Source organism: Scyliorhinus torazame, chromosome 17 (assembly GCF_047496885.1).
Source record: "Scyliorhinus torazame isolate Kashiwa2021f chromosome 17, sScyTor2.1, whole genome shotgun sequence".
Classification (NCBI taxonomy): Eukaryota; Metazoa; Chordata; class Chondrichthyes; order Carcharhiniformes; family Scyliorhinidae; genus Scyliorhinus; species Scyliorhinus torazame.
Genome location: NC_092723.1, coordinates 154,818,679 through 154,844,595, shown reverse-complemented (window position 1 = coordinate 154,844,595; position 25,917 = coordinate 154,818,679). Strand labels below are relative to the sequence as shown.

At 44.0% G+C, this 25,917-nt stretch overlaps 1 protein-coding gene across 4 annotated transcripts in view; it reads right to left on the bottom strand.

The window, feature by feature from the left end:
* Positions 1-25,917, bottom strand: part of ccnf (cyclin F) — a 68,932-nt gene that overhangs the window by 32,927 nt on the left and 10,088 nt on the right. The window contains exons 5-12 of one of the 4 annotated variants that reach the window (XM_072481318.1): positions 24,268-24,461; positions 17,720-17,785; positions 17,238-17,342; positions 13,986-14,063; positions 12,541-12,692; positions 8,402-8,566; positions 8,160-8,283; positions 7,516-7,696 (exon numbers count right to left, since the gene is read on the bottom strand). In XM_072481318.1, coding sequence (XP_072337419.1) covers positions 7,516-7,696; positions 8,160-8,283; positions 8,402-8,566; positions 12,541-12,692; positions 13,986-14,063; positions 17,238-17,342; positions 17,720-17,785; positions 24,268-24,461 — 1,065 coding nt within the window. The remainder of the gene's footprint in view (positions 1-7,515; positions 7,697-8,159; positions 8,284-8,401; positions 8,567-12,540; positions 12,693-13,985; positions 14,064-17,237; positions 17,343-17,719; positions 17,786-24,267; positions 24,462-25,917) is intronic. The other 3 variants (XM_072481320.1, XM_072481319.1, XM_072481321.1) reach the window with 3 other exon arrangements.

The following is a 25,917-nucleotide window of genomic DNA, read 5'->3' as shown; positions in this document are numbered from 1 at the left end:
AATTTTGGAAAATTTAAATCAATTATCTCATTAGCCATTTCTTTCAAGACCTTAGGATGAAGTCCATCCAGACCCAGGGATTTCTGCAGACCTAACAATTTGCTCGATACCACTTCCTGGTGATTGTCATTTTCCTGAATTTGTCCTCCCCTTCCATTTCCGGATTTACAGCTATTTCTGGGATGTTACTTATGTACAACAGAGTAGTGAGGCCGTGGAATGCCCTACCTGCAACAGTAGTGAACTCCCAACAATGAGGGCATTTAAAAGTTTATTGGATAAACATATGGATGATAATGGCATAGTGTAGGTTAGATGGCTTTTGTTTCGGTGCAACATCGTGGGCCGAAGGGCCTGTACTGCGCTGTATCGTTCTATGTTCTATGTCCTCTATATTGAAGACCGATGCAAATTATCTGTTTAATTCATCTGCTATAGCCCTACTTTCCATCAACAATTCCTCAGATTCACTTTCTATAGGACCAATGCTCACTTTGTTAACTCTTTTCTTATTTAAATATCAATAAAAACTCTTACGATTTATCTTTATATTGCTAGTTAGCTTTTTCTCGTACTCCTTCCCCTCCTTATTAATCTTTGTCATTATTTGGTTCGTGTTTCAGAAACAATAATCAAGGGGGGAAAAAAATCAACATGCATTTGAGAGGTTTGTGTTAACTAAGGAGAACATATTTGAAGCCAGATTGTGCTCGACGAATCCAATTGAATTTTTTGATGAAGTAACAGAGAAGATCGATGAAAGGAATGCAATGGGGTCTGCTTATATGGATTTTAAGAAATTTGACCGAGCATCATAAAAAGGATGAATAACAAAATTGTGACAAAGAATAGGGAGGTCAGTATCCAGTGGATTAAAAAATGATAAAAGGTTGTGGTAAATGCTTGTTTTTCACTGGAAGATGGTAGACTGTGGTGTTTTCCCAAAGGTCAGTGCTAGGACCACTACTTTTTGATGTGTTCTAATATCCATGTCATTTATAGAGTTAAAATTCAAAATTTGTTGATACAAAACCCGAGGCATTGTAAACAGCAAGGATGAAACTAATCAACTACAACAGGACGTAGGATAGCAGAAGGGGCAGACGTGTGGAATTTAATGCAGAGAAGTGAGGTGATGCACTTTGGCAAAAGTAATCAGGAAAAGCAATACAGGCATAATGGCACAGCTCCAAACTGCAGGGACAGTGGGAACTGGGGGTGCCTGTGCATTGACCTTTGAAAATGGCAGGACTATTGAGCAAATATTAGCAAAGCATATGGGGCCTTGAACTTCAAAAATAGCGATATTGAATACAAAAGCAGGGAAGTTATGCTGAACCTTTATAAAGCTTGAGTATTGCCTCCAGTTCACGACACCACATTTTATGAAAGACATGAAGATCCCGGTTTAAGGTTTTGAGCAAGAATTGCAGAGGGCAAAGAGCAAGATTTTTTTAAAAGATGCAGCCAGGATAATGACCTGGAAAACTGCCCAAAACAATGGTGAAATCAGAGACGGACAATAATTTCAAAAGGAAATTGAATGAGCATTTGAAGGACATTTGAAGCTTTGCGCAAGTCAAGGAGACACAGCCGGAGTGAGACACATCCAGAGTGGGAATTTGGAACTTGGTAATTTGGTGCAGTGAGGTAATTCGGTGCAGAGTGGGAGAAGGTGCTTTTTCCCTACTGTTTTGTTCTCTCTCTTTCTTCTGGCCTGTAACTTTTAACCTGCAGGGAGAGAACCAGAGAGCGTCTGGGAACCTGGAAATGCAAGTGATTTTTATTTATTTTTATTACCTATTCAAATTGTGTGTGTGTGTGTGTGGGGTGGGGGGGGGGGGGAAGAGAACTAAAGTGATATCACAGTAAAGCTGTGACCCGATTGGCTGGTTGGGAAGCTACACTAAATTAAAAAAATTAAGCATTGTTAAACTAATTAAACATAATTACTTAATTATAATTAAGAGGGGTATCTAAGCCAGAGATCAGTGAGTACTGTATTTAGCTTTCACATTTATAGTAGAAATCTAGTGCTAGGAGACATAGTTAACAGTAACTTTAAAAGAAAAAACTTTAAATTTAATTTACTAATTAATTGATGCAAGTCAATTAGAGGGGTGCAGTGCTCTGACTGTGAGATGTGGCAGGTCCGGGAGGCTTCCAGCGTCCCGGATGGCTTCATCTGCAGAAAGTGCACTCAACTGGAGCTCCTCACAGACCGCATGGTTCGGTTGGAGCAGCAGTTGGATACACTTAGGAGCATGCAGGTGGCGGAAAACATCACAGATAGTAGTTATATAAATGTGAACACACCCAAGGTGCAGACAGAGAAATGGGTGACCACCAGAAAGGGCAGGCAGTCAGTGCAGGAATGCCCTGTGGTTGTCCCCCTCTTGAACAGGTATACCCCTTTGGATACTGTCAGGGGGGGATAGCCTATCAGGGGAAAACAGCATCAGCCAGAGCAGTGGCACCACGGCTGGCTCTGATGTTCAGAAGGGAGGGTCAAAGCGCAGAAGAGCAATAGTCATAGGGGACTCTATAGTCAGGGGCACAGATAGGCACTTCTGTGGACATGAAAGAGACTCCATGATGGTATGTTGCCTCCCTGGTGCCAGGGTCCAGGATGACTCCAAACAGGTAGCGGGCATCCTGAAGGGGGAGGGCAAACAGGCAGAGGTCGTTGTAGATATTGGTACTAACGACATAGGCAGGAAGGGGCGTGAGGTCCTGCAGCAGGAGTTCAGGGAGCTAGGCAGAAAGTTAAAGGACAGGACCTCTAGGGTTGTAATCTCGGGGTTACTCCCTGTGCCAGTGAGGCTAGAAATAGGAAGCTAGAGCAGCTAAACACGTGGCTAAACAGCTGGTGTAGGAGGGAGGGTTTCCGTTATCTGGACTACTGGGAGCTCTTCCGGGGCAGGTATGACCTGTATAAGAAGGATGGGTTGCATCTAAACTGGAGAGGCATAAATATCCTGGCCGCGAGGTTTACTAGTGTCACACGGGAGGGATTAAACTAGTATGGCAGGGGGGTGGGCACCGGAGCAATAGGTCAAAAGGTGAAAGCATTGAGGGAGAACTAGGGAATAGGGCCAGTATGGCTCTGAGGCAGAGCAGACAGGGAGATGTTGCTGAACACAGCAGGTCTGGTGGCCTGAAGTGCATATGTTTTAATGCAAGAAGTATAACAGGTAAGGCAGATGAACTTAGAGCTTGAATTAGTACTTGGAACTATGATGTTGTTGCCATTACAGAGACCTGGTTGATGGAAGGATAGGATTGGCAGCTAAACATTCCAGGATTTAGATGTTTCAGGCAGGATAGAGGGGGATGTAAAAGGGGTGGCGGAGTAGAGCTACGGGTTAGGGAGAATATCACAGCTGTACTACGGGAGGACACCTCAGAGGGCAATGAGGCTATATGGGTAGAGATCAGGAATAAGAAGGGTGCAGTCACAATGTTGGGGGTTTACTACAGGCCTCCCAACAGCCAGCGGAAGTTAGAGGAGCAGATAGGTAGACAGATTTTGGAAAAGAGTAAAAACAACAGGGTTGTGGTGATGGGAGACTTCAACTTCCCCAATATTGCCTGGGACTCACTTAGTGCTAGGGGCTTAGACGGGGCAGAGATTGTAAGGAGCATCCAGGAGGGCTTCTTAAAACAATATGTAGACAGTCCAACTAGGGAAGGGGCTGTACTGGACCTGGTATTGGGGAATGAGCCCGGCCAGGTGGTAGATGTTTCAGTAGGGGAGCATTTCGGGAACAGTGACCACAATTCAGTAAGTTTTAAAGTGCTGGTGGACAAGGATAAGAGTGGTCCTAGGGTGAATGTGCTAAATTGGGGGACGGCCAATTATAACAATATTAGGTGGGAACTGAAGAACCTAGATTTGGGGGGGGATGTTTGAGGGGAAATCAACATCGGACATGTGGGAGGCTTTCCAGTGTCAGTTGAAAGGAATTCAGGACCGGCATGTTCCTGTGAGGAAGAAAGATAAATACGGCAAATTTCAGGAATCTTGAATACCGAGAGATATGTAGGCCTCGTCAAAAAGAAAAAGGAGGCATTTGTCAGGGCTAGAAGGCTGGGAACAGACGAAGCTTGTGTGGAATATAAGAAAGTAGGAAGGAACTTAAGCAAGGAGTCAGGAGGGCTAGAAGGGGTCATGAAAAGTCATTGGCAAATAGGGGTAAGGAAATCCCAAGTCTTTTTATACGTACATAAAAAGCGAGAGGGTAGCCAGGGAAAGGGTTGGCCCACTGAAGGATCGGCAAGGGAATCTGTGTGTGGAGCCAAAGGAAATGGGCGAGGTACTAAATTAATACTTTGCATCAGTATTCACCAAAGAGAAGGAATTGGTGGATGTTGAGTCTGGAGAAGGGGGTGTAGATAGCCTGGGTCACATTGAGATCCAAAAAGACGAGGTGTTGGGCGTCTTAAAATTATTACAGTAGATAAGTCCCCAGGGCCTGATGGGATCTACCCCAGAATACTGAAGGAGGATAGAGAGGAAATTGCTGAGGCCTTGACAAAACTCTTTGGATCCTCACTGTCTTCAGGTGATGTCCCGGAGGACTGGAGAATAGCCAATGTGCTCCTTTGTTTAAAAAGGGTAGCAAAGATAATCCAGGGAACTACAGGCCAGTGAGCCTTACGTCAGTGGTAGGGAAATTACTGGAGAGAATTCTTCGAGATAGAATCTACTCCCATTTGGAAGCAAATGGACGTATTAGCGAGCGACAGCATGGTCGTGTCTCACTAACTTGATAGAGTTTTTCGAAGAGGTCATAAAGATGATTGATGCAGGTAGGGCAGTGGATGTTGTCTATATGGACTTCAGTAAAGCCTTTGACAAGGTCCCACATGGTAGACTGCTACAAAAAGTGAAGTCACACAGAGTCAGGGGCGAGCTGGCAAGGTGGATACAGAACTAGCTAGGTTATAGAAGGCAGAGAGTAGCAATGGAAGGGTGCTTTACTAATTGGAGGGCTGTAACTACTGGTGTTCCGCAGGGATCAGTGCTGGGACCTTTGCTGCTCGTAGTATATAGAAATGATTTGGAGGAAAATGTAACTGGTCTGATTAGTAAGTTTGCAGACGACACAAAGGTTGGTGGAATTGCAGATAGCGATGAGGACTGTCATAGGATACAGCAGGATTTAGATCGTTTGGAGACTTGGGCGGAGAGATGGCAGATGGAGTTTAATCCGGACAAATGTGAGGTAATGCATTTTGGAAGGTCTAATGCAGGTAGGGAATATACAGCGAATGGTAGAACCCTCAAGAGTATTGAAAGTCAGAGAGATCTAGGTGTACAGGTCCACTTGTCACTGAAAGGGGCAACACAGGTGGAGAAGGTAGTCAAGAAGGCATACGGCATGCTTGCCTTCATTGGCCGGGGCATTGAGTATAAAAATTGGCAAGTCAAGCAGCAGCTGTATAGAACCTTAGTTAGGCCACACTTGGAGTATAGTGTTCAATTCTGGTCGCCACACTACCAGAAGGATGTGGAGGCATTAGAGAGGGTGCAGAAGATTTACCAGGATGTTGCCTGGTATGGAGGACATTAGCTATGAGGAGAGGCTGAATAAACTTGGTTTGTTCTCACTGGAACGACAGAGGTTGAGGGGCGACCTGATAAGAGGTCTACAAAATTATGAGGGGCATAGACAGAGTGGATAGTCAGAGGCTTTTCCCCAGGGTAGAGGGGTCAATTACTAGGGGGCATAGGTTTAAGGTGCGAGGGGCAAGGTTTAGAGTAGATGTACGAGGCAAGTTAAAAAAAATATTAAAATTTTATTTTATTTTATTTTTTTTAAAACAGAGGGTAGTGGGTGCCTGGAACTCGCTGCCAGAGGTGGTGGTGGAAGCAGGGACGATAGTGACGTTTAAGGGGCATCTTGACAAACACATGAATAGGATGGGAATAGAGGGATACGGACCCAGGAAGTGTAGAAGATTGTAGTTTAGTCGGGCAGCATGGTCGGCGCGGGCTTGGAGGGCCGAAGAGCCTGTTCCTTTGCTGTACTTTTCTTTGTTCTTTGACATGCAGGGCTATGGGGATAGAGCGGGGAAAGAGGATTGACTGAATCGTTCAAGAATCAGCACAGATTCAATGAGCCTAATGGCCTCCTCTGTGCTGTAAATGACACTGATTGGCAAGAAACTACATACTCAAATTAGTCTACATCATGAATCTTACTGTCGTCTTCCTTTTGATCTTGCTGATCATTTTAAATTTATGACCTTGATCAATAATTACCCAATCACAGAAAAGTTTTTTCTTGATTTACAGACTTCAAAATGTTATCTTTCCAATCTCTTACTTTCTCTGCCACGTCAAAATAATTCCACTACTTTGGTTCCCTTCTCAAATATGGTTAATTAGCATAAGCAAAGTCAATCAATGTAGTTGCTCTATGTTTATAATGGCTTCCCAAAAAGGTGCACAGCACTTTCACCTGCCTATTACATATTAAATGTCATAATATTCAAAGCTATGGGTCAAGTGCTGGGAAGTGGGATTAATGTAGATTAGATTAGGTTTTTTTGTCGGTGCAGGCTTGATGGCCGAAGGACCTCTTCTGTACTGTGTTATCTTAAAATTCTATATACAAATAATTTGTTACATCTTTGTTCATGTGCTCATACCTCTCCTTTTAAAGCCTAAAATACAATTGGTCTTTTTAGTACCCGAATTCCCACTTTCAAGCAAGCGAATAAAAAGTGATCCCGATGCCCAAGTGCAAATCACATGTTAGATCCAGTGAATACACCCCTTCCAACCAGTCTCTTCTGACTCATCTAAACCATTTGTGGTCTCAGACCAATTCTCAACACATCTGTATCGCACTGCAGCAAGGATTACATACTTTCACCTGTGTCACCTAGCTCTGCCTATCTACTGTATCCTTCATCGTGCCTTTTAAAAAAAATGAAAATCACTTATTGTCACAAGTCGGCTTCAAATGAAGTTACTGTGAAAAGCCCCAAGTTGCCACATTCCGACGCCTGTTCGGGGAGGCTGGTACAGGAATTGAACTGTGCTGCTGGCCTGCCTTGGTTGGCTTTAAAAGCCAGCTCTTTAGCCCCGTGCGCTAAACCAGCCCCCTTGTTCAGCTCCAGATGCAATTACTGCAGTGCCTTCTCAGCTCGCCTTGCACCCCACTGCCAATATCCACAAGACAGTTCAATACACCTGCTACATCTGTTTTGTATTTCAATGGCATCCATCAAGTACCCATTTAAAATAAATAGACTGTCCATGTATATGAAACTAAAATTTTAAATTGCAGGCATAGGACTCAATTGTTTTGACTGAATTTAATTCATAATATTAATTATACAAAAAGGTAGGAATCATAAATAGATTTCTGTGTATTAACACTTATAAGCACACGACCAAAAAGGCTTATTTTACGTTTGCTGTTTCAGCACTATTGACCCAGATAGACAGTAGGAAACTAGACACTGCATTGTACATTATCCTCTATGGGCTAGTATACAAACCTTGTTTGTGAAGTACTCGTGCTAATAGCAAGGCGGCTGCAGCTGTCATAGCAGGGGAATAAATAGAGATGTCTGTATACAGTAGTGAGAGTTCACAGATGTAGTTGAAGAGATGTGTGGTGCGTCTTTTTAGTGGAGAAATCGCCAGTAGTACTTCTGCATAATCTAAAATGGTAGGTATCTGCAAAAAAGAATCTTTCTGAACTATGCACTGCATTTCAACACATGAATGAACATTTTTGCACTCACGAGAATATAGGTCAAATAGGGGTATTTGTCCACACTCAAACCTGATGGCATGCAACTCTTCAATCTCCATAAAGTCTTTGTTTTTAAGAAAACATTTGTTAAGTGTGCTCATCACCATCTGTGACACATTGCCCGTTCCTCGTATCATTTATATATTGGGCATTCGAGATGCACTCTAGCTAGTTAGGGAGACTAGGCTTATGAAGTACCCTGTGATATCAACTACGAGAATATCTAGTGTAAATGTGGAAAATTTGTACCATTTAGTCACAATCATTCAATTTACGAAATTGCAACACCCATGTTTGTTTTATTAAATCTACGATTGTATCTTTCCAATAGAAGAAAATGCCACCACGTTCAAGTCTACATGACCCTTGGCAAGAATCACTTACTTTAATTTTCCCTCGAAGTGCAGAAATGATCTCTCCCATCATTCGCACTAGATCCTCATATTTGTATGTATTGTCTGTAAGCCAGACTGCTTCACGAATTGTCAGGATCTCTTTACTAATAAACCTATGGAGGGATATATGTAAATTTAAAAATTGTAAAGACATAGAAGCAAATAGCCCAAAATGTACTTGTTTTAGAAATTTTTAAAAGTCCAATTCAGCTTATATTGTTTTAACTTTACCTTGTGCAAATAACCATGCAAGCTATCCCCAATAACTGGAGTCGACCTCGGGGTACAGAGCGCAGCATTAGGTACCGATCCACATTTGCCACTGTGATATGCAAGCACAAGCTGGAAAAATCCTTCATGCTGGTCACTTCCACTAACCAATCAATTAAAATGTATCTGTAGAGGTTGAGAGTTATTAGTTACATCATAGCCATTTCAGTGGAGCTCATAATCATTTGGTCCTGCATGTTTCCATTAAATCGTAAAATGACATCCTGCAATGGACCTTCTACCAGTCAAACCTCTAATCAGGAGAGCCTCAATCCAGAGTAAACCATTCTTAATTTGATAGGTTGTATCTAAACCACATCATAGAAACAAAATGCGTGAACTATTTCAAAAATGCTTCTGAAAATCAAGTTACAAGTCAAACATACTATTTCCAAATAGCCGTTTGATAAATTCCTCAAGAAAACCCAAGACAGATCTACTTTTCTTGAATAAACTCCAAACTGATTCTAAATCACAGCCTATAAAATGCTCACCAATAGCTTCCCTATAAAAATGAAACCCTATTGGTCAATAATTGCCACCAGATCACGAGACCACCCCAGTACTCCAATCCAATGCAACCATATCTATTATGCATCAATTGACTGAGCTGGAAGGGCACAGACTAAAATGTTAAAATTGGTTAGCTTGCTTGGTGAGCTTTAAACTGGTTTATCATAAAAACATCACAGGTTTGATAAATTATTCATAGCTTAAAGGGAGCCTTTTCCTTCCGGAAAAAAAAAAAAATCAGGATTAGATATTAGTTATTTTATGACTTCATTGCTCCCATCTTGTGGCGAAGAATCCAATACAACAACCAATAATAGGGCTGGACTTCAAGATGCTTTATAGATATATCAATAAAACACAATTGCATCAACAAGAATGAACAAAATTAAATAGATAACATCTCAAGTCATAGCACTGGTTTGTATAGCCACTTCATTTATGCACGATTGATCCTTATAATGGATATCCTTCATAAAGATGATCGGCATGATTCTCCATTCCTGAGACTAAGTATGGATGCTGGGGCAGGATATGTGGACTTCCACAACAGCAAAACTGGGATGCACCTAGACCGATTCAGCGATCACGGAGGGGCTAGCACCGACGCCAGATGGAACACAATCGATTCCAATGATACTTGGAAATAGTGGGCTGGATTATCTGGTCGGCAACGCCGAAATCGGGTTCAGCAATGAGCCGATGAATCAAAATTCCCGACAGAATCAGGGACAGCGCCACTTCCGCGATGCTCCACCCCCTCCAAAGTGGCGCACTATAGGAGTACACCACGCCACGTATCCACGGCCTCAGGCCATTGCCGGAGGCTCGCCACCCCGACCGGCCGAGTTCCTGACGCCGTGGGACATGTGTGGTCTCACCCGTCGGGAGCTCAGTGTGGCGGCTGCTGACTCAGTCCAGCGCCCCAGTCGAGGGAGGGCCGATCCATGGACAGGGGTGGACATATTCGGGGCTGGGGGCACTGTGGTGGGGCAGTCTGGGGAACGCGAGCCGGCCGGAGGGGGGGGCTATTTCGCGGGCCGGGTGCGCGAGCAGCATCCGCCATGAAGCACGGCCTGCATGCACGGCCAAGGACCCGACAATTCTCCAGGCCATATAGGCAGTTAGATCAGTGTGCTCTGCTCTGCGCTGCCTGGCTGCCCCCCCCCCCCCCCCAACTGAATTTTGCCGATTTTTTTGTCATGAAACGCCACCATTTTCACGCCGGCGTGGAGACTTCAACTCCAGGAGGGAGAATCCAGCCCAGATGACTTCCAACTTGATTTTCAGCAGCATTTTTTAAATACTTCATGTGTGTCTATGATGTGGTTTAGAGAAAGATGGGGGGCTGAATTCTCGGTTTCTGCGGCTACGTATTGACGCCGAAGGAGAAACCGTGGACTTCTACAACAGGAAAATCAACGCCGCACCTACACCGATTCCCCTATCGGTGAGGGACTAACACTGGCGCCGCGTAGAACACCATCGAATACGATGGAAAATGGTGCAGGATTCGCCGGGTCCATGATGGACACTTGCAGGGCTGACGGGATGCAGCCACACAAAGAATACACTCCCCACACATAGAGGCCAAAAAGATGGGACAGGTGGTGCTGGAGCGCCCATACAGCTGATGGGTCGGCTGGGGCCAGAGGGTATCCAGGGGGTGCCCCGGGGGGGGGGTCACCTATACGACCCTGGGCACCAGGTTTAAAGCGGGCTGTCAGCGACATGCCTAGCTGCATGGCTGACTTGTCGGCTGCGGTAATGGTGTTGCGTACCCGTCCACCCCAACCCCACCTCCTGGCCACCCCCCAGCCCTGGCAGAAGCCCCCAGGCCTGCGGCACGACCGTCGGCGAAGTATGGCAGTGCTGGACATTGCCCTCTCTCTCAGCAGCCACCACGGCAGGTTGACTATGTTTGAGAGCACACACGGACTGCGTCGTCGGGAACTCGCTCATCGGAGGGGGAGAAACGCGGGTAGGCCCACTAATAATATGCAAACGGCGAATAGAGCACGCATGGCGTGCATCACATTGACGACGGTTTTCGAGGCGACAGAGCTTCACGATTCTGGTGTCGGGAGCTATTCTCCGCCTGATTGCACACCCTGATTTTGGCATCGCTTAGCGGAGAATCCCGCCCATAATCTATTGGATTAAGAATGGTTTACTCTGGATTGAGGCTGTCGTGGTTAGTGCTTTGACTGGGAGGAGATCCATTGCAGGACGTCATTTTCTTGGGAGGCTGACAAGCTGCAGCCGCAAATACACATTACAATTCCCACACACACTCATCCCAGCCAACAAGATGGCACTGGTTGTACTGGAGCACGTCCATCCTGCTGATGGGTCACCTGGACCAGAGGGCACCTAATGGAGTGCCCTAGGGGGGCACCCATACGACCTGTAGAAATGCGGGTGGGCCCACTAATGATATGCAAACGGCAATTAGAGCATGCATGGCGTGCATCACATTGACAACGTTTTCGAGGTGACGGAGTTCACAGTGGGCAGTCAGTGGCATATGCAGTTGCATGGCTGCCTTGCAGGCCATGGCAATGGTGCTCCATGCCCGTCCCCCTCCGGCCCCATAGCCCACCTCCTGCTACTCCCTCCAGCCCTGACAGATGTCTCTCGGCCAGCGGCACAACTGTCATCAAACGATGGCAATGTTGGACACATTCATACCCACTCTCTCCCCCAGTAGCCACGCTCTCCCCCAGAAGCCGTAGCGCCCGTTTCAATGCGAACCTCGCCATCGGGAATTCGGCCCAGTGGAGGGAATCCCGCCCGATATCTGTTCACCTTGGCCTTAAATTTAAATTGACTCAGCATCCATTACCTTTTGCGGAAGTATGTTCCAGATTCTTGCTACCATTTGGGTGAAAGAATGCTTCCTGATTGTACTCCAGAATGGTCCTGTTTCAAGATTGTGCCACCTTGTTCTGGATTCCGCAACAGAGGAAATAGCTACTCTATCTGTTTAATTAAAAATAAATTTAGAGTACCCAATTCATTTTTTCCAATTAAGGGGTCATTTAGCGTGGCCAATCCACCTACCCTGCACATCTTTGGGTTGTGGGGACGAAACCCACGCAAACACGGGAGAATATGCAAACTCCACACGAACAGTGACCCAGAGCCGGGATCAAACCTGGGACCTCGGCGCTGTGAGGCAGCGGTGTTAACCACTGCATCACCCCATGCTGCCTCCATTTATCATGTAACAGCTCAATTAGAGGACATGTAAATTCATGAACATTTCTTATTCTTTGGTCTGGATGCAGTATAAATGTCACCGTAGGCTAGTTGGGCTAAATGTCCCGCTCCTGTGCTGCATATCCCACACAATTCAAGATCAGACTTCAAACCTCTAAACTAAATCGGACACAGATTAAGTTAATACAACCTGTCCTCAATTTTACCCTTTCAGTCTTGGTATCTACAACCACTCCAGTATATCCATCCTGAGAAGTATTCAGAACTACTGCAATCATTCAGATGGGGGTCAAGTACCAAACTATTCAGATCAAGCTTGATTCTGTGCATGGTTCCCATCAATAGATTGAAAATATTTGCAAATTTACCTCATTGTGTCATTCATGCCCTTTTGCACTTGGAACATTTTCTGTTTGTTAGAAGGATAGGAAGACTGAAAAACCTGGGCCACAAACTCTTTCGAAGCTATAGACTTCATACCCAACAGATTGGCATTTCCGCAGGCTTTTGCTAATGACACCTGAAATAATAATTTTTTTAAATCACATATATGTCTCAGCATAGACTCAAGATCAAAAGACAACCCTTAATTTTGCTAAACACAGCTGCTAGAATTTAAATTCAAAGTCAGTCCAGTTAGAGGAATTAAGACAGAATCAAATTGCTTGACCCAACCAGTGTGTTGGAATTTACCCCCACATAGGAGTAGCCCAATTCCACATTCTATTCCGTTCCCACAGTCTTCGCCATCAATCACATATATCACCTATTTTTTAAATCCAGGCATGATCCCTGTTTCAATAAACTCTGGTACTGAGTTACACTTATACTTATGGATTAACTGCAGTTAACCAGAGCCTGGTCATACCACCTGAATGATCATTAGGATGATATGATCCTTGAACTTTTCCTTCAAAGTCACAGTTAGGGCAAAGATTCACAATAAGTCAAAAGGCAATCATCATGAGGACTGTTAAGTAACAAGAGGAAAACCTGCAAGTTTTAGATTATGGTAGAGTCTTTAAAGATGCAGGAGAACAGCTTGCATCTTTCTGCTTTGTGCATTTATCGTCTTGAAAATTCTCATACTGTCCCACGGTTACCTACTCAACTCCTGTGAAATTAAATGGGATAATTCCACCGCTGTTTCCACCCACACATCTAAACTCCACAACCACTCTACCAAGATACATCTTGTAGCATTGCTGGAAATTACAGGTTGTAGAAACAACAGTATATTCTGTGGAAAAACTTGCTAGCCAGAGTTGTCACTCAGCATGGGCATTTCCAGAATCACACTTGAGGTTTTTCATGATTACCTAACTTGCCAACTGAACAAACTCTCACTATAAAGGGGGAACTCCAGCAGCCACTCGTAAGTCAGCTAGAAATTTTGAATTTCAAAGATCACATTATACTCCTGCCCACTATACGTAGTACACCCTTTGAGAATTTCTCCCACACCATATAAAATACCCAAAATTTCCAAATCCATTTAAACTGATATCACTGAAGAGACTACAGGAAGAAAAGGGTGCCCAACATCAGTGGAGATTGGAACCAACAGAGGTATACGTCCAACCCTGCTCATCCTACATAGCTAATTGGAATTTATCAGGCAACATAGTGTCATATTTGTGACAAGTTATGAATGCTAAACAGTATCCGCAACCAAAACAATACTGCCAACATTGACAGACATTACCGTGGATTTCAAACAGGCCACAAGGACAATCTAAAATCCAATTTACCAATTACAAGCTCTGGTCAGTTATGGCGAAGGAAGTCAAATTATTCCACCTGTTGCACATACCTGTGCTTCCCAGCATCCTTTAATTGCGTAGTCCCTGAGTTTCCTAAGGCTCTGAAGATACCTGCCAGGATCAACCACCTAGCAAAAAAAGCCATGAAAATTTAATAACATTTCAGAGAGCATAAGGTAGAAGACTCAAAAATACACTTCACAAAGAAATCTTTTGTAAACAGTAAAAAAGGTTGAAGAGCCTGATCCAGGATCCAAAAGATTAGGAGATGAATCAATTTTCTTAACTTCAATCTCTAAAGCCCATCAGCCTTCACTGGTCATCAAGATGTGCATACTTCCATGTGCCCCACTTTACCCTACAAACTACCAACCAAAACAATATGTTCATCCATTGAAACTTATGGTCTAATAATCCATGATTAATTCTACAGTACTTTTGATTTCACGATTGCTGTTTATAATTTTCAACCCAGGACTTTTCAGTGACAACCCAGGACTTTTCAGTGGCAGCTATGTGGTGAGCAATCGCACATGCAGTGGCTCCCGCCAGGATACTTGAATTTGGCCCTTTTTGCCTGGTTTATGGGCGATATTTGGACAGAAAGTTGTTTAGTTTTATGGGAGAGGGTCCCCTCAAAGGTAATGCCCAGCAAGTACAATACAAGGCAATGCAATACAAGGCAGAAGTTGGGTAATGGATCGTCGTCAGACTCAGGAATCGCTCGAGCCTCGGTGGGGGGTAACATGGTGGAGGCTTCTGCTGCGTTGTTGGCCTCTCCGTGGTCGACTGAGATGTTGGCAAGCTTCTTGACAGAACAATTTAAGAAGCAGTGGCGGACGGTCGCTGAGGACCTGGAAGGCAATGGAGTGGGCTTTAGTCCCATTTGGGTGGCCTTGGAGAAGATGGACCGCAGACAGAGGAGCAAGGTGTGGTGATACGGAAGGTGGAAGTGGCACTTGGACCATCGTGACTGGATTGTCTCCCTGGACGCAGTGATGGTATAGGTGGCTGAAGAGTGTAAAGCATGGCAGGCCAAGGTGGACAATCTGGAGGACCCGCTCCAGGTGGTAACATTTAAAAATCGTTGGACTACCGGAGTGTCTGGTGGGCTCAAACTCTATGGACTATATGTCCAAGATGTTCCAAGATGGAAAGTTGGGGGGGATTTGTGGTCTCCTCCCAAATTGGACCAGGCCCATTGGTCGCTGAGGCAGAAGCCCAGATCTGGGGAGCCACCACAGGCAACCATCATCAGGATTCACTGGCACCAAAACAAGGAACGAGTCTTGGCGTGGGCAAAAAACCATGGAGCTGTAGATGGGAGGGCCACACCATCAGAACATATCAGGACGTTGGTGTAGAGCTGGGAAGAAGGCATGCAGCATTCAATGAGGCCATAGCCGCGCTGCAATGCGAGAGCAATCTGAGATTTGGTCTTGTGTAGACGGCTCGTCTTCGGGTGACTTTCAAGGAGAGATATTACACTTTGAAAGCATCGGAGGATGCAAACGAGTTTGTCAAGAAGCATGGACTAGGGGTGAACTAAGGTGTTCAAGGAGGGACTAAGACATTAGATACTTGTTCACGGTTAGGCTCATTTGAATCGGTACTTATTGTGCAAGTTATGTACTTTGCGGGAGGGCTTGGGAGTTATGAGGCTTTGTTGGATATTTTTGCTGGGCGAAGTTGGTTTGTATATTGTACTGTTGGGAGGTTTTGTGGGGTGGGGGTTAGGTGCTTATTTTCCTCTATTGTTCTGTATTAAAGTTTGGTATGGGCAGGGGCTGATTACCGACATACTGTTTAGTTGTCTTTGATTTTACCCTGTGCGGAGGTCACCCTGCTCGCTGTAAAGCTAGTTTATGGGAGCTGAGAAGGGGGGATTTCTGCAGCTTGTTACCGTGGGGGTATTTTTTGTGTAAAAAGGTTGTGCTTTTTATAAGCTTAGGTTTTTTGTTTCTGCTTTGTTTGGGATTGGGGATAGGGAAGGGGGTGTTCTGTTCTGCTGTTGGTTGTTTATTTGGTATTCAGGATGGGGTTGGGAGGTAGGCTGCTGGTGGTGACAGGGTCTTTGTCCTGGACAATTTAGCGTGACCAACCCATCTGCCCTGCACATCTTTGGGTTGTGGGGGTGAAACCCACGCAAGCACGAGAAGAATGTGCAAACTCCACATGGACAGTGACCCTGGGACCTTGGTGCCGTGAGACAGCAGTGCTAACCACTGCGCCACCATGTTGCCCTACACCAAAAGGAAACTTACTAACTAAACCAAAATGTAACTCCTGGGGGGGGTGATAATGCACCCCAGTCCCCATGGCATCCACCAGTCGCCGAAGGCCTAAAGCGTGCCAATGGACACAGTGTGCTCTCTCTTAAAGGCCAAGTACTGAATTCAATAATGTCCTTCATCTTTGTATCTTTACAATATAATTACAATACTATTAACTAGATGGATAGTAACTAGCACCATAAATCACAAGTAGAGAACACACCATCTTCTTTGACAATCAAGGTACCCTTTTAGCTCCAACATCTTAATGAAGGCCTCAGATAAAGCATACCAGCTGGACTCAAGAGTCCTAGTTCAATATTCTCTTAAGGTTAATGTGCAGGTTCAGTCGGCGGCTAGGAAGGCAAATGCAATGTTAGCATTCAGGTCGAGAGGGCTAGAATACAGAGCAGGGATATATTGCTGAGGCTGTATAAGGCTTGGGTCAGACCCAATTTGGAGTACTGTGAGCAGTTTTGGGCCCCATATCCAAGGAAGGATGTGCTGGCCTTGGAAAGGGTCCAGAAGAAGTTCACAAGAATGATCCCTGGAATGAAGAGCTTGTCATACGAGGAGCGGGTGATGTCTCTCGTTGGGAGTTTAGAAGGGTATGGGGGATCTTATGAAAACTTCCAGGATACTGAGGGGCCTAGACAGAATGGACACAGGCACAGCCTCAGACTGAAGGACGATTCTTTGAAACAGATGAGGAATTTTTTCAGCCAGAGGGTGGTGAATCTGCGGAACTCTTTGCCGCAGAAGGCTGTGGAGGCCAAATCGCTGAGTGTCTTTAAGACAGAGATAGATAGGTTCTTGATTAATAGGGGGATCACGGGCTATGGGGAGAAGGCAGGAGAATGGGGATGAGAAATATATCAGCCATGATTGAATGGTGGAGCAGACTCGATGGGCCGAATGGCCTAATTCTGCTCCTATGTTTTATGGGTTTATGGACCGAGAGCAACTTATTTCTAAAGGCTGAATAGCAAAGAATGTTTCAGAAGTTTCAAACAGCAAATCAAAACTTACTGCTTCTTTCTGATTTGCCTCCCACAAGTGGTAAGAGCTTGACAAGCATCCATGACTGGAAGATTCTTCAAACATTGCTACAGCCTGCTTCTGTTTCTCTTCATCCTAAAGTCAAGTAAGAACTCAGTTAAATATTTAAAATGTGATGTGCGTTAATAACAGTGAGTTATGCAGCAACACTTCCCAAAGCAGTTCACAAGTGATTTTAAAAATGACACCAAGGCACATCAAGACAAATAACTAAAAGTTTGGTCATAGTAATAGGTTTTAAGGAAAGTCTTAAAAGGGAGAAACAGAAGGGCTAAGGGAGGGTATTCCAGGAGTTTGAAGTCAAAGCAGCTAAAGATTCAGCTGTCAAAATGGAACAAATAAAACTAGAGAATTTGCATCGGCCAGAATTGGAGGAATGCGGAGATGCAAGAGGGTTGTAGGGCTGGAAGTGGGACCCAAGTGGAATTAAGTGTGATTGGAAATTTATTTACCATGATACGAACCTCAAAGAGACTGAGAACTTTGGCCAAACAGTAAGTTAATGATGCTTTCTTAGCCTAGAAAATGAAAAACACAAGCGGAGTTAGAAAAAAATACAACCAATTTTGTCACAAAGAATTCAGTGCACAGGCTCAATAGGTTATGAATAGAAATAGAAAATAGGAGTAAACCTACTCGGCCATTCAATGCGATCATGGCTGATCCTCTATTTCAACACCATGCTCCCGCTCTCTCTTCATTCCCCTTAATGCCTTTAGTGTCGCAAAATCTACTCTTTCTTAAATATATTCAGTGACTTGGTCGTCAGCCTAGTGTGGTAGATAATTTTACAGGTTCACCCTCTGAGCGAGGAGATTTCTCCTCATCTCAGTCCTAAATGGTCTACACAGTATCCTGAGACTACCTTCTTCTAGACCCCCCCAGCAAAAGGAAACTTCATCCCTTATCCAGTCTGACTAGCTGTGTCAGAATTTTATACATTTTAATTAGATCCACTTATTCTTCTCAATTCCAGTCAATAGATGCCCAGTCGACCCAATTTCCTCATACGATAATCCTGCCCTTCCAGGCATCAATATGGTAAACCTTTGCTGCACTCACTCTGTGGCAAGCATATCCTTTCTTGGATAAGACTAAAACTGTGCAAAATATTCAGGTTGTGGTCTCAACAAGGCCCTGTACAGGTGCAGTAAGACATCCTCGATCCTGGACTCAAATCCTCTTGCAATGGAGGTCAACCTACCGTTTTGTCTTCTGCAGGATCTCTTATTTTCAAATAAGAGATAGGGGTCTGGTGGTAGTTTGAGATTGAGTTTTATGGCAAAAACTTAGTTAGTACACTTTCAAATACAAAAAAAAAGAAACAAAAGCCCATCAGGGCATAAGGAAGAAAACAATGGAAAGAGAACAAAGGCGTAGAGTGGGCAACATGTGCACCAGTAACTTTATACCTGCACGGTTTGACCCCCCCCCCTTCTCTGTTCCCTATTGGCTTACAAGTTTTGAATTTTGAGCTCTGAATAGTGGTCCTTACCATCACTCACATTGGTATTTTAGCTTACTGGCTGTTCTTGCTTTGTTATATTTCTACACATTTGTAGCCTGGATTCTGAAAAGCTGATATGTTTCTGCAGTATACCTTCCCAAAGCTACAATATTTTCAAAACTTGGTTTTAATATTTCCCTACATCTTCCTAACTGCTTAATGCACCTGCTTGCTTGCAGTGACTGATTTACAGAGGACACCTCGGTCCTTTGGTACATCAACATTTCCCAATCCACCACACTTAAATAATACTATGTCATTGTTTTCCCTACTGAAGTGGATATTTTCACATTTATCCATGTTATACTGTATCGACCATGTATTTGTCCACTCAATCAACTAGTCTAGATCACCTTGAAATCTCACTCCTCTCATTCCCACTTAGTTTTGTGTGAGGAGCAAACTTGGAAATATAACATTTGGTTTCCTCATCCAAATCATTGATTTATTGTATATAGCTGGGATCCAAGCATTGATCCCTGCAGTATCAACTAGTCACCGCCTGACACTCTGACAATGACCCATTTTTTCCTACTCTCTGGGTTTCATGTGTGCTAGCCAATTCTCAATCCATGCTAATAAATTACCCTCAATCCCACATGTGCATTAATTTTGAACACTAACTTCTTATGTGGGACATTTTACAAAAGCATTTCAAAAATCCAAATACACCACTTCCATTGGTTCTCCCTCATCTATTCGACTAGTTATGTCCTCAAAAAACTCCAGGTTTGTCAAACATGATTTCCCTTTCATAAATCAATGTTGACTTTTTCTAATTCCGTTGATATATTTGAAGTGTCCTGTGTCACATCCTTTATAAAAAGCATAGACTCCAAGCATATTCCCTACTATTGATGTTAGGTTAACTGGTCTGTAATTCCATGTTTTCTTCCTCCCTCTTCTTTTTATTAAAAAAGTGGGGTTACATTTGCCACCCCCCAATCTACCAGGATGGTTCCAGAATTTTGGAAGATGACAACCACGCGCCCACTATCTCCATGGTCACCTTCTTCAGTATCCTGGGATGTAGATTATCAGGCCATGGGGATTTACTGGCTTTAAATCCCATTAATTTCTTCAGCACTACTTTTAAAAGAGACTAATACTTATGTCCTTCAATTCCTCCCATGAGATCCTTGGTTTTGTACCATTTCTGTGAAGTTATTTGTGGCATCTCCTGTGAAGGTAGAAGTAATGGGAGAGTAGATTCTATTTTTCATATTTTGGGGGAATATTGTCTTATTCTGTGAAACTTTGTGCATACGGAAATGATTTCAGTAAGCTGGGGAGAGGGAGGCGGTGGCGCTGTGGCTGGACGTGTAATCCAGAGACACAAGGTAATGCTCTGGAGACCCAGGTACAAATCTGACCACAGCAGATGGTGGAATTTAAATTCAATAACTTCTGGGGCGTCATTCTCCGACCCCCCGCCGGGTCGGAGAATGGCCGTTGGCCGCCGTGAATCCCGCCCCCGCTCCCGCCGAAGTCTCCGGTACCGGAGATTGGGCGGGGGCGGGAATCGGGTCGTGCTGGTTGGCGGGACCCCCCGCTCAATTCTCCGGCCCGGATGGGCCGAAGTCCCGCCCAGAAATTGCCTGTCCCGCCGGCGTGAATCAAACCTGGTATTTACCGGCGGGACCAGGCGGCATGGGCGGGCTCCGGGGTCCTGCGGGACGCGGGGCGATCTGACCCCGGGGGTGCCCCCACGGTGGCCTGGCCCGCGATCAGGGCCCACCGATTCCGTGGGCGGGCCTGTGCCGTGGGGGCACTCTTTCCCTTCTGCCTCCGCCACGGCGGAGGTGGAAGTGACTCTCCCCACTGCGCATGCGCGGGAAACTGTCGGCGGCCGCTGACGCTCCCGCGCCGGGAAACTGTCAGCGGCCGCTGACGCTCCCGCGCATACGCCGCATTTCCGCGCCAGCTGGCGGGGCAACAAACGCCATTTCCGCCAGCTGGCGGGGCGGAAATCCCTCCGGCGTCGGCCTAGCCCCCCAATGTTGGGGCTAGGCCGCCAAAGATGCGGAGCATTCCGCACCTTTGGGCCGGCGCGATGCCCGTCTGATTGGCGCCAGTCAGCAGACATCGCGCCGTTGGGGGAGAAATTCGCCCCTGGAGTCTAAAGGTGACCATTGTCGATTGTCACAAAATCTCAACTGGTTCACTAATGTCTTTCAAGGAAGGAAACTTGCCGTCCTGACTCCAGACCCACAGCAATGTGGTTGACTTGTAAATTCCCTCTGAAATGGCCCAGCAAGCCACTCAGTTGTACCTAACCACTATGAAAAAACAAAAGGTTATGAAACCAGATAGCCCACCCAACATCAACCTAGGCACCGGAACAATAACAGCAAACCCAGCCCTGTCTACCCAAGTCCTCCTTACTAACATCTGGGGGTTTGTACCAAAATTGGGAGAGCTGTCTCAAGTAACAACTTGACAGAGAAACATGGAATAGTGGGGGCCATTCAGTTCTCCAAGCCTGCTCTGCCATTCATTGTGATCATGGCTGATCATCAAACTCAATAGCCTAATCCCGCTTTCTCCCCATATCCTTTGATTCCCTTCGCCCCAAGTGCCATATCTAACTACTTCTTGAAAACATACAATGTTTTGGCCTCAACTACTTCCTGTGGTAATGAATTCCACAGGTTCACCACTTTCTGGGTGAAGACATTTCTTCTCTTCCCTGTCCGATATGATCGACCCTGTATCCTCAGACTGTGACCCCTGGTTCTGGACACACCCACCATCGGGAACATCCTTCCTGCATCTACCCTGTCCAGTCCTGTTAGAATTTTATAGGTTTCTATGAGATCCCTCTCCATTATTCTTCTGAACTCCAGCGAATACAAACCTAAACGATTCAATCTCGCCTCATGCGTCAGTCTCACCATCCCAGGAATCAGTCTGGTAAACTTTCGCTGCACTCCCTCTGGAGCACGAGCATCCTTCATCAGATAAGGAGACCAAAACTGCACACAATATTCCAGGTGCGACCTCACCAAGCAAGACATCCCTCCTCCTGTATGTGAATCCTCTCTCAATGAATGGCAGCATACCATTGCCGTCTTTACTGCCTGCTGTACCTGCTTGCTTACCTTAAGTGACTGGTGTACGAGGACACCCAGGTCTCGTTTCACATTCCCCTCTCCTAATTTATGGCCATTCAGAGAATAGATTGCTTTCTCATTTTTTCTAACAAAGTGGATAACCTCGCATTTATCCAAATTATACTGCACCTGCCATTCATTTGCCCACTCACTCAACTTGTCCAAATTACACTGAAGATCTCTGCATCCTCCTCACAGCTCACCCTCCCACCCAACTCGGTGTCATCTGCAAATATGGACATATTACATTTTGTTCCCTCATTTAAGTTATTAATATAAATTGTGAATAGCTGGGGTCCTAGCACCGATTCCTGCAGTACCCCACTAGTCATTGGCTGCCAATTTGAAAAAATACGTTAATTCCTACTGTTTCCTGTCTGTCAACCAGTTTTCTATCCATCTCAATACACTCCCCCAATCCCATGTGCTTTCATTTTACACGATAATCCCTTATTCGGGACAGTGTCAAAAGCCTTCTGAAAGTCCAAATACCCCACATCCACTGGCTCTCCCTCATCAACTCTACTGGTGACATCCTCAAAGAATTCCAGTAGACTTGTCAAGCATGATTTCCCCTTCATAAATCCATGCTTACTGTTCAATTCCGCCACTGTTTTCAAAGTGCTCTGCTATAAAATCTTTGAAAATGGATTATAGAATTTTCCCAATTACCGATGTCAGGCTTCCTGGTCTATAATTCCCTGTTTTCTCTCTACCCACTTTTTTTTAAATAGTGGAGTTACATTAGCTACCCTCTAATCTGCAGGAACTCTTCCAGAGTCTACAGAATCCTGGAAGACGACCAATTTCTAGAGCCACTTCGTTAAGTACTCTGGGATGTAGATTATATGGGGATTTATCAGCCTTCAGACTCATCAATTTCCACAAGACCATTTCTCTAATAGTGATCTCCTTCAGTTCCCTGCTTTCATTAATCCCCTGCGTTCCCCAACGTTTCTGGTATATTATTTGTGTCATCATTTGTGAAAACTCAACCAAAGTATGTGTTTAGTTGTTCAGCCACTTCTTTTGCCCCGATTATACATTCCCCTGTTTCTGACTGTAAGGGACCTACATTTGTCTTCACTAATCTTTTCCCATCACATACCTAGAGAAACTTTTACAGTCAAGCATGGTCAAGCATCAAAAAGATGTGCAGGGTAGGTGAATTGACCACACTAAATTGCCCCTTAATTGAAAAAAAAAGGTTGGGTACTCTAAATTTATGAACAAAAATAAACTTTTACAATTAGTTTTTATGTTCCCTGTAAGCTTGCTCTCGTACTCTATTTTCCCCATCTTAATCAATCCCTTGGTTCTTCTTCGCTGAATTCTAAACTGCTCCTAGGCTTCAGACCTGTTATTTTTCTAGGCCAATTTGTATGCTTCTTCCTTCAATCGAATACTATGTCTAATTTTCCTTGTAAGCCATGGATTGGCCGGCCTTTGGCATTTTACTTTTGTGCCAGACAGGATTTTTTTTTTTTTAAATTTAGAGTACCCAATTCATTTTTTCCAATTTAGGGGCAATTTAGTGTGGCCAATCCACCGAGCCTTCACATGGCAAAACGTCATGCAGACTTGAAACTCCTATCGCTCTCCACAGATACTGTCAGACTTGCTAAGATTGTCCAGTGTTTTCTGTTTTTGTTTCAGATTCCAGCATCTGCACTAGTTTGCTTTTATCATAATGTATAATAGTAGCAGGTTTATTCTAACCAAGGCAAGAAGTATTTCAGCATCTGTATACTTTTACATAAAGGGTGATTTAGTCAGCAAGACAATCCAGCTCCCATCAAATTTACTTTTGCAGGTTAAAAAATCTATAACTAATTCAACAGCTCCTGTGTGCCATTTAAAATCTTACAATCAAAAAACTAATTGGCTATGAAACACTTCAGACAGCTTTGGAAAAATTAAACATACAAAATAAACAATTTTGTTTTGTTCTTGGGACGAGATGCAGTGATGAAACAACCAATTAATATTAATTCTTACTTTTCCCAAAGTGAATCAAAAGTAATAATTGTGTGAGATTGGAGTCATATACAGACCAGGTAGGATTTGAAATCACTGAATTAGACCTAATACCATGACCACAAGGCTACTGTAGCCACTTTCCTATTCTTATGAGAGAAATAGATCTCACAAAAGCATAGGGATAATGGAAAATCATAGTGAGTGGAACCCATTTGGTTATTTAACAGTTACAAAACTCGACTTGGTTATTAAATGGAGATTTTCCAGAAAACAAAACAAAGAGCAAATATAATATCAGTACAAATGCCATGGATCAATCAGAATACCTGACAAAGTAATGCAAAATATATTCTCAGATTAAATTTACAAAGATAATACTAAAAATAGAAATGAAACTTACAGATTGTACCTGGCATTCACTTTTTAAACTATTGTAGACAACTGCCTTACAGCAACTCCCAGTCAGAGACCAAGGTGGCCTAATGAATAGCCAAATAAAGGGGTTAGCATCAACGTTCAAACTTTCAGCCAGACTGAAGAAGTGGGAGGCCTTCAGTCCATTCACTTCAGCACGGCCTTCATCAGAAACAGAAACTGAAAAAAAGTGCCCACAATTACTAGAGAAGAAATGGCATTTGCATTAGTACATTGTAACTAATCTACTTTTATCACAGGCCATCAAATTAATTTTCCATGATATTTAATTTCAAATCCTTTTGAAGAAAGCATTCACTTAAGTTAAACATTTGAAGAAAATTAAATTAAGTCTAATGTGAGCTTCACATTGCTAAATGGTATTACTGTAAAAAGTATTTTGTATTAATTCATTCATGCAACCTGGTAGTCACTGGCAAGGTCAGCATCTCAGAAAGGGATATAAATCCAGTGTGTGATGTTTCTCCTAATGTTTATATAAATTAGTAAATTCTTGCATTAAATAATTGAGAATGCTAAATTCTTAACATCTAGGAATAGAATCATGAAATAAACTGTCAAGGAAAAGGAGAGCGTCCTGTTAAGATCGTCCTGTTGAACTTCTACCATCTCTTTTAAAGACGACAATCACCATATTTTCCAGAATAATCTCCAATAATGCTATTTTGAAGCCAATCAGCATAAAAATTAAATTTGGTTAAGCAATTAATAACTCAATAAGGCAGATGCTGTTGCTGTCTAGTTCTTTAATTTGCAATTTTTGACTTTACTCATGATAATGTAATTCAAATAAAAGAAGTTGGGAGCAACAAATGAGATGTTAAAGAGCCATGGGTTGTTGACCCCTGTTCTAGACATTGCTCACAATAGGCAATGTTTGTAATGTTTAGGTGTCAAGGTTTAACATGGTCGGTCAACTGAAGTCTACCTTGGCCTGCCAGTCCACCTCCAAATCCTTCTCTTTTTCAGGCAGTTGGTAGGTGGTACATGTGGAGCACACCATTCAGGAGAGGTGGCTCCAAATGGCAGCTAAATGATGGGGGCGGGGTGAAGGAAGCATTCTGAAAGTTTGGTTTTATTTAAGCAGTACATAAGATTACTTAATGCAGCACTTTGAGCAAAAAATATTGTAGGGAACCTAATGGAGACTGCATTCCACTTCCACCCAGGGAAATACAAAAGCAGCTCACCAACACAGAGCTTTTAAAAACTCTTATCCTAGGGGGTCATGTGATGCAAGTGCCAGGAACAGGCTGTATTTTTGTGAGCTCTGGTGCTACTTATTTTTAAAATCCTTATGCACAGCCCATAATTAATTGGTCCTGATGTGTACGATCTGTGCTACATTCCTGGAAGATCCTGGTTAAATATTGGCTTTGGGGAAGCCAAGTTAAAATCAAGAAAACCCTTGGTTGACTGAGGTGGTCAGCGATGGCGGAGGTGGGGTCCAGTTCGCAGTGGTATTTTTGAAGGTGAGCGGGCCTACAATTCAGCGATGCTGTTGAGATGATGGCTGCCATTGAGTGAAAGTTGTGGATGACAGTTGCAGCTCTCCAGCATAGATTATTGGGATCACTCTGATGAACTACTCTGATGAACTGCAAGATATCCTGAA